This window comes from Prionailurus bengalensis, chromosome B2, assembly GCF_016509475.1.
Source record: "Prionailurus bengalensis isolate Pbe53 chromosome B2, Fcat_Pben_1.1_paternal_pri, whole genome shotgun sequence".
NCBI lineage: Eukaryota > Metazoa > Chordata > Mammalia > Carnivora > Felidae > Prionailurus > Prionailurus bengalensis.
The window spans coordinates 3,169,282-3,177,751 of record NC_057349.1 but is presented as its reverse complement, the minus strand read 5'-3'; the positions used below and the strand labels follow the sequence as shown (position 1 = coordinate 3,177,751).

The 8,470-nt window shown below is 49.5% G+C and overlaps 1 protein-coding gene across 4 annotated transcripts in view; it reads right to left on the bottom strand.

The window, feature by feature from the left end:
* Window positions 1-964: 964 nt before the first annotated feature.
* Window positions 965-8,470, bottom strand: part of ZNF184 (zinc finger protein 184) — a 28,199-nt gene continuing 20,693 nt past the window's right edge. For all 4 annotated transcript variants that reach the window (XM_043590599.1, XM_043590598.1, XM_043590600.1 and 1 more), the window contains 3 exons: window positions 8,054-8,180; window positions 7,664-7,759; window positions 965-3,404 (listed from right to left, as the gene is read on the bottom strand). In XM_043590599.1, coding sequence (XP_043446534.1) covers window positions 1,447-3,404; window positions 7,664-7,759; window positions 8,054-8,180 — 2,181 coding nt within the window. In that variant the 3' untranslated portion in view covers window positions 965-1,446. The remainder of the gene's footprint in view (window positions 3,405-7,663; window positions 7,760-8,053; window positions 8,181-8,470) is intronic.

Genomic DNA, 8,470 nt, shown 5'->3' with positions numbered 1-8,470 from the left:
GTGACAGAAGTCTCGAGAAATTGAGGAATACCAAGGTGACGTTCCTTTATAGATGCGTCAAGTTACGACAGAAAAAGGTCCTGAGATTTAAATGGCTACATTATTTCCTGAATTCTGTTTTTCACCGTCTGGCGTCTTCAGTCAAGGAGGGGCCCAAATCCCAGTGTAGGTCACTGGCACTTATATAAATAAGCCAAAAAGACTGCATGGATTTTTTTTTTTTTTCACTTGTGACGATCTGCAGCGCTCCCTCCCCCAAACCTCACCTGCAGAAGAGTCTAGAACTCCTTTTCTGTGCTACCCTGTTGTCAGAGCTCTCTATTCTCAAGGCCAGGCTGGGAAGCTGTCAGGTGCCCCTTAAAAGAGCTACCTGATCATCAGACTCCATCCGGAGGAAACCTGATGCTGATTTCTGGCTGACGCGTCACCCTGCCTGCCAGGGGCATCGTGGGCACGGTCGTCTGCTTCAGAAATCTGGGGGCCAAGGAAAAGCAGGTAAAATGACCTTTACACAGCTGTTTAATTTCTGCAGTGTGGTGAGGAAATAAGCTGACCCTACACCCGAGAGCCTGTGCGAACCCAACTTAAAAAAATATTACAAAAACTATACTGTGTACAGCAGCCAATCTGTGAGGCTTGTAAGAGGAGCCGCAGGAAGAAGCTACAATTCAAGGAGGGGGAATGAAATCTGCCCCCTTGTTCTTTCCAGGGTGCGCAGCAGGAGTGTGCCTGGTCTAACCCCCCAGGCCAGTCTCTGAGCACAGGGCCTTGGCAACAGAATTTTACAAAGTTCCTGAAGTGATTCCACGATGCAATGAGGGTTAAATAACACTGGTTTCAGGTACAGAAGAGGATCTTTGTAGGTTGTGATGAGCTAGAATGTTAAAACCAGAAGAGAAAATAACAGGAAGGTTTAACGTTACACTGACGTAAGCCACTATATAATGAGTTATTAGTTTAAGAATGCTTTACAGTTCTTTTTATTAGGAACCAGTTAATCAACTTAAATGCATTAGAACAGAAGCATAATAGATCCCCAGCCTAGTTACTGAAGCACAGACGCTTTCTATTGGCAAAACATGCATAAATATACACACTCTAGATGCGACACAGCAAAATGCTGACGTGCAGTGACCCCGTTCAAGAGTACACTGTGAACACAAAAAGTGGAATATAAAATTCCAAACGACCTTTGAAAGCGTCCACTCCAGATCCCCTCATTCACGGAGCAAAGTGAAGCTTAAAACAGTCGAGTTTTCCAATGTCACAGAGTTGCTCGAAAACCACTGGATTGCTTCATCCCAATGTACTTTCCCTTCCATAGTGCGACCGTGAAAAGTTAACGTCTTTTAGGCAGTTTCTCACTTCACTCTGAATCTTCAGCACTTAACCAAAGGACAGACCGGAGCAAATGTGTGCGCCACGTCTGTGATGTTCCCGCAAGGGTCATATGCCCGGGTGCAGTCTCTGGTGCTTGTTGAGAGCAGAGCGGTATCGGAAGGCTTTCCCGCAGTCGCTGCATCCGAAAGGCTTCTCTCCCGAATGAATCCTCTGGTGCTGGATGAGGTACGTGCTCTGGCTGAAAGTCTTCCTGCACGCGTTACAGTTGTAAGGCTTCTCCCCCGTGTGCGTGTTCTGGTGTTCGGTCAGGTGCGTGCTGCGGCTGAAGGCTTTGTCACACTCGCTGCACTTGTAGGGCTTCTCTCCCGTGTGAATTCGCTGGTGCTGAGTCAGGTGAGAGCTCTGGCTGAAAGCCTTTTCGCATCTATTACACTGGTAGGGTTTTTCTTCCGTGTGAGTCTTCTGATGTTGAGCAAGAGAGGAACAGTGCCGGAAGGCTTTGCCACACTCCGCGCACTCGTAGGGCTTTGCTCCCGTGTGAATCCGCTTGTGTTGCGTGAGGTGTATGTTCTGGTTGAAGGCTCTCCCGCACTCGTTACACTTGTAAGGTCTCTCTCCGGTGTGTATCTTCCTGTGCTGAATCAGGGAGGAGCCGTAACTGAAGGTTTTCCCGCACTCGTGACACTGATAGGGCTTCTCACCGGTGTGAATTCTTTCGTGTTTCGCCAGAGATGAACTGCGAATGAAGGCTTTCCCACACTCCTTACATGCATACGCTTTCTCCTGGGTGTGAGTCTTCTGATGTTGATTCAGGTTGGACAGATAGCTGAAAGCCTTTCCGCACTCACTGCATTCAAAGGGCTTTTCCCTGGTGTGAATTCTCCGATGCTGCGTCAGGGACGAGCAGTAACTGAAGGCCTTCCCGCATTCGTTGCACTTGTAAGGCTTCTCTCCGGTGTGAATTTTCAGATGTTGAGCGAGGGAGGACCAGTAACTGAAGGACTTTCCGCATTCGGCGCAGTCGTACGGCTTCTCCCCGGTGTGTGTTTTCTGATGTTGGGTGAGGTTGGAGTGCTGACTGAAGGCCTTCCCGCATTCGTTGCACTCGTAGGGTTTTTCACCGGTATGGATCATATGGTGACGAATAAACGTCGAGGGCCCATTGAAGGCCTTCCCGCATTCGTTGCATTTATAGGTCTTCTCCCCAGTGTGAATTTTTTGATGCTGAGTCAGGTGCGTGCTCCTGGTGAAGGTTTTGTCACATTCATCACATTTGAAAGGTTTTTCTCCCGTGTGAATTTTCTGATGTTCCATAAAGTGGCCTCTCTGGCTGAAGGCTTTTCCACACTCGCTGCAGGTGTACGGTTTCTCCCCAGTATGAATCCTCTGGTGCTGCACAAGATGGGTCCTCTGACTGAAGGCTTTCCCACATTCGTCACATTTATAGGGTTTTTCTCCAGTGTGGATTCTTTGATGTTGAGTAAGAGACGGACCCTCAATGAAGCCCTTCCCACACTGATCACATTTGTAGGGTTTATCTCCAGTGTGAATTCTTTGATGGTTGATGAGGTTTTCACTCCGGCTGAAGGCTTTTTCACATTCATTACATTTGTAAGGCTTCTCCCCGGTGTGCGTCCTCTGATGGCGAATGAGAGCAGAACAGTAACTGAACGCTTTCCCACATTCGTTGCACTTACAAGATTTCTCTTTTCTGACCGGGTTTGTATTCTGTTTGACGCTCGTCTTAGTAGCGGTCTCTTCTGCAGATGTTTCTTGTGTCACAAGGTTTGAGCTTACACTGACGCTTTTTTCAAAGTCCTTACTTACAGGGCCTCTCTCCCAAGTGGGTATTGTCTTTTCGGTTATTTTTATTTCTCTTGGCAGCGCCTGCTGGTGTGCCTGACGCTTCTCCAGACTGCCTTCGTACCCCCAACTTTCTGAAAAGTCAGAACCGTGAGGGTCTTCCCTTTTGTGGTTTTCCACCACTGCCCCGTGACACGGCTGCTCTTCAGAAATGTCCGGCTCTGGGACTACTCGGCTATCATCTGGTCCGATGTCACGGTCTGCAAGAAAAAGAAAACGCCTATATTCTCTAATAACTGCCCTTGTGGGAACGATCTAACGAAGCTAAAAATAAAGCTTTTGGGAAGTCCTGAGGACTTTCGAGCACAGCCCTATTATTTGAGGAGAAGGTTGGAAAGAGCCAAGGATAGCCATAAATAAAATCCGAAAGCGGCGAGACAACGTCTAATTCCACATCACAGAGATTATCTGTGCCAGTAAGGAAACGCCACTTGAGGTCACAGTAGATTAAGGACAGACCACAGAGCTGGCCAAGAGGAGACACAGATAGGCTAACGGAGGTGGTCTGAACTGGGATTCCTTGCCAGTGAACAGCAAAACAAAAATCAAGGAACCAAGATTCCCAGTAGGGACAGAACGGGAAGACTTGGCTAAGACCACGGTGTTTAGCCTGGAACACGATCTAGTCCGTCTCTGCCAGAGACGCGAAGTTGTCAACAGAGGAAATACTTCAAGGCAGGCAGATGACAAGGTCAATTCTCGGCATTTTGAGAACGAGAAAAGGCAGTGACGGAGCAGACTGGGGTGGTGTTTGTGGGCGTGGAAGATGCCCAAAGTAGAAGGACCCAGACGCTCAAGTAACAGGAAAGATCAGCTTCAGGGGAAGCGAGAGCTGCGGAAGTGACAGGAACATTTCGGGGGAGGGGCTCAATAAAACATAAGCAGAGTCGAATACGTAATAATCTACACACAAGGCAGTTTATCGGCAAACGAACAACAGAAGCGGCGCCAGACCGGCGCTTCGGCACAGGCAGGAGGCGGAGCTCTGCCCCAGACACAGGCGGCAGCTAAAACTAGGCCTGTCAACGCGGTAGAGTCGGGAAAGATAAAAAGCCGCATTTAAAACGTGTTTCTTTGGTCCCTTTGACAATAGGAGGCTGCGGCAGACACGCGGGAACCCCGAGTGTCCCGTGCTGCCGGCCTCGTCACGGTCACCGTCACGGTCCCCGCCAGCACGCGCCCAGAGCTCTCCTGTCCCCTCTCCGTCCCTGGCGCCCTGGGGAATGGCGCAGGCGGACTCCTGACAGCGGCGTCCCCGGCAGGGACGGGAAGGTCCATGCGACACGGGTCTTGGGGAATGGCCAAGCTTCCGTGTAAGAAACGGGTACCTTTCCTTAAGAGAACGGCACCTGGCAAGCCACGTGTACAGCACGTGCCCGTGAGGAACGGCTCCCAGAAGCGCTTCCCGGTGAGCAGGTGGACACCGCGGCCTGTGAGGCCGTTCGGCGGCTCGTCTCCAGCCCCGGAGTCCCAGGGGAAGCCGGGACGTGCTCTCCACGTTGTCACGTCTGCGCGGTAACCAACGGAATGACCAGAACGGCAGTGGCGGGGCAGAGAAGGAAGCCTTGGAGGACCGTGGGGCGTGAGCTCGGGAACTCCCGAGCCTGCACCGCTGGGTTTCCAAGGCGCAGGGCGCACCGAGCCATAGGATGAACACGCCCAAGGCCCTACTTGGGTAGACGAGGGAGGTGGGTGAGATTAAGTAAACGGGGCAGAGGTTTAAGAATAGGGAATCTCAGGATGACAGCGTCCAAGAGGAGCTAAACAAGATGAGGCTTCAGGGCAGAAAGCACCCCCCCCCCCAACTTAGTACAGTAGCAGGAAGCTGATTTCACAGGAAGGAAGGACCCAATTAGGCAAACAGGTACAGAGGGCTATAGACCACCACGGGATGATGTCACCCAGAGCGGAGCTAATTAGCAAAAGAAAGGTGCTTGTAGACCCTGAGGTGCAGGCTCTTTCTAGTCCCCGAGACCCAACCTTCCAACCTTCCGCCAGGAGTTTGTACTGACCCAAACCCCCAACACCGCTTACCTTCAAAACCCCCTCCCCCCACGCCCATGAGTTAACCTTCACGATTTCATGGATTTCACGGTCTCTTTGTACGTGCCCGTCCCCAGGCTTGTACGCCTCCTGATCCTAATAAAAACGAAGCAAGACCCTTGCTTGGGGCTCTTGTCTCCTCCCGACATTAGCCTCTCTCACATTTTTAATCCTGCATCCGGCTTTCTTGCTAGACAAGAGAGAACTCCAGACCCAGGGTCTACGACAGAGAAAGTTCCAGAAGGCCAGACTGAACCGCACCATTCCTACTGCAGAAAGGCATTTGCACTTTACTAGTGTGAAGCTGTGGGCACCGAGCGCAGGACCGCAACACCCCTGTGCGTGGAGAAGTACTCACACACGCAGACGGGCGGACTGCCACACACCAGGGAGACCGTAGGGATCGCGGCTACGCATCAAGATTCTGCAGAGACCAGGTCACCAAGACAGCCCAGAGGAGACGGCAGAAAGAGGGCAAGGAAGACAATACAAGGACCAGGAGCCACTTCGGTGCAGGTATTGTTACCGCTTCCGATTACCTGTACATTTCTGTAAATCTGTAAACTGCTTTTACGGAGGGAAAAAGTGCCAGGTCCACAGCTAAGAGGAAGTCTGCTCTGAGGGCTGAAGCGGGCGGGACCAACGGCCAGCTTACAAGATGGCCATCGTTTGGTCACGTCCCAGGAACAAAAGTAAACCAAAGAATGGAGCCAAATATTTCAAGGGACTGTCTTCTACCTACGGACCGGGTCACCGGAACCACCACCTACATGAGCTATGTATGTAGCTCATGTACATGAGACACCAACATGAGGGGTCTAGTATTTTTACCTAAATAAGTCTTTTTGGTAATGACTAAAGCATTTTGTGAAAAGTCTAGGATTTTTAGATACATATTTAAATATTTTTAAATTGCTTTTTCATCTGCTCAAGTTGGAATTTTTTAAAACTTCGTTTTTAATTTGTAATAAAACTTGACCATTTTTTTCCCCAAAAGTTAACAACATGTAAGCATGACTTAATAAAAGCTTTTTTTTTTTTTTTAAATCACTTTTCTAAATTGTGTTCCATGAAACCATCTTCTTTTAAAAAATGTATTTATTTTGGGGGCGCCTGGGTGGCTCAGTCGGTTAAGCATCTGACTTCGGCCCAGGACATGATCTCACAGTTCCTGAGTTTGAGGCCCGCGTCAGGCTCTGTGCTGACAGCTCGGAGCCTGGAGCCTGCTTTGGATTCTGTGTCTCCCCCTGTCTCTCTCTGTCTGCCCCTCCCCAGCTCATGCTTACACTCTGTCTCTGTCAAAAACTTAAAAAAATATTTATTTATTTTGAGAGGGAGTGCACACAGGGGACGGGCAGAGAGGGAGAGAGAATCCCAAGCAACCTTCACAATGTCAGCACAGAGCCCGATGTGGGGCTAGAACTCCCAGAACGTGAGATCATACCAAGAGTCAGACGCTCAATGGACTGAGCCACCCAGGGGGCCTCTAAGGGAAATATTTTAATTGTGCAGTTTGGAAAGGATTCACTGTTGGGAGGGTGAGGCTTTGAGGAAGAATGTGACATTCTATGCAACCTTGTTGGAAATTCATAATGCCCAACTACGTATTTGAAAATCTGAGTTCTTCTGGCAAGAAACCTGCTAAAATTTTAGATGATCCAACACTTCCCAAATCTGAACACAGAGTACTTTCTTTTCTCCATAAAAAAGAACCCCCACCCCAGCTCACTGACTCTGGAGATCTATCCCTTACCTTGTATGACTAAGTCTGTATATGTTTTCAGGGTCAGATCTCTGAAGAGGTCTCTCTGTGCAGCTGGGAATTCACGGTTTACAAGAAAGTTATTCACAGTCTCAAGGACGGTCTGAGTCGTAAGATCGGAGGCGTAAGGAATAAAACGGAAGACTGCAGACACAGACTTGCTCGTGCAGAGTGTGGCTGGGAAGGCAAGGAGGCAGCCTGGATGGTGGCCGAAAGGATGAACAGTGTTGAGTAAAAGTATTGAGAAATTTAGGTTACTGTTTCCGTTTGAAAGGCCTAGTAATAGAGCCTGTAGATCTAAAAAAAGGGGGAAAAACAACCCTGTAGGGCTGTAAAGCGAGGTGATAGTTAAGAGATAGTTAGATCAGAGTCCCAAAGGAGGTGGGGAAAGATGGAACCCACCGGAGTCCAGGTTAAGAGGTTGCCTTCAGAACAAGGCAGGAAGGATGCCTCCTGGGAGAGGAATATAAAACTAGAACAGATGTCGAAAGCCCCAGTGTTCTCACAAAGCCCAAGAGTCCGGATGGATTCTCGTTTCGCCACAGGAGCTGCTTTCAAGAAAAACAGATGTATCTAGATTTCAGCCATAAAAACCTCTTGCCAGGCTGAGGCCTAGAAGTGACGATGCTCTTCCCCCAGGTCCCCAGTACTTACCCCCGCCAGTAGCTCCCGGAACACCGGACTCCACCACCCATGGCTCCGTCCCTTGTTCTAACTGGGAAATCACGTCAGGTTTGGAGACTTGGAGTCCTGCTCGCAGGGGGAAAAAAAGGTGTGTGGCTGCAGTAAAAGCCCCGTGGGACAAATCCGACGGCTCTGAACAGCACATAAAGCCTCAGCAGTCCAAATGCCCAGACATGGTTTAATCTGGAAACCGACGTGGGTTCAGAAAAATTACTAGGTTGTACTTCTACCTGCTAGGAGAGTAGAAACCTTTTCAAAACTTAGCAATCTTTGCTTCCTTAACTTCATCAGAGGCAAAAACTTACCGAAGCAGAGAGCCCTCCTCCTCCACACCCACACTTAACTCCGAGAGACCCTTACCTATAGAGACAAGGTGTGTGTAATTCTCCAGCGTCACATCCCTGAACAAGTCTCTCTGTACAGGGTCCAGCTGTTTCCATTCCTCCTGGGTAAAATCCACTATCACATCCTTGAAGGTCACGGATTCCTGAAATAGCAAACATATTCCTCCTCAGCCATAACGCGTTAACCCGGGGAAAGGGCCAAGTCGGCAACACTGACAGAAGCAAGGCGAGACAGTTGCGGGGCCATCTGGAAAAGGACTCTGATGGTTCCTCTTTGTGAAGTGACTATAAAAACGGTACCTCGTTCGTAGGCTCCCTGGGAGACCTATATAAGAAGTCAACGTGACACATTTAGGGTCTGGCATACAATTAGTGGCAAGTCAATGGAGGCCTTTGTTGTGGTCAGTCATCGTCACCTCTGTGTTCTAAGGTC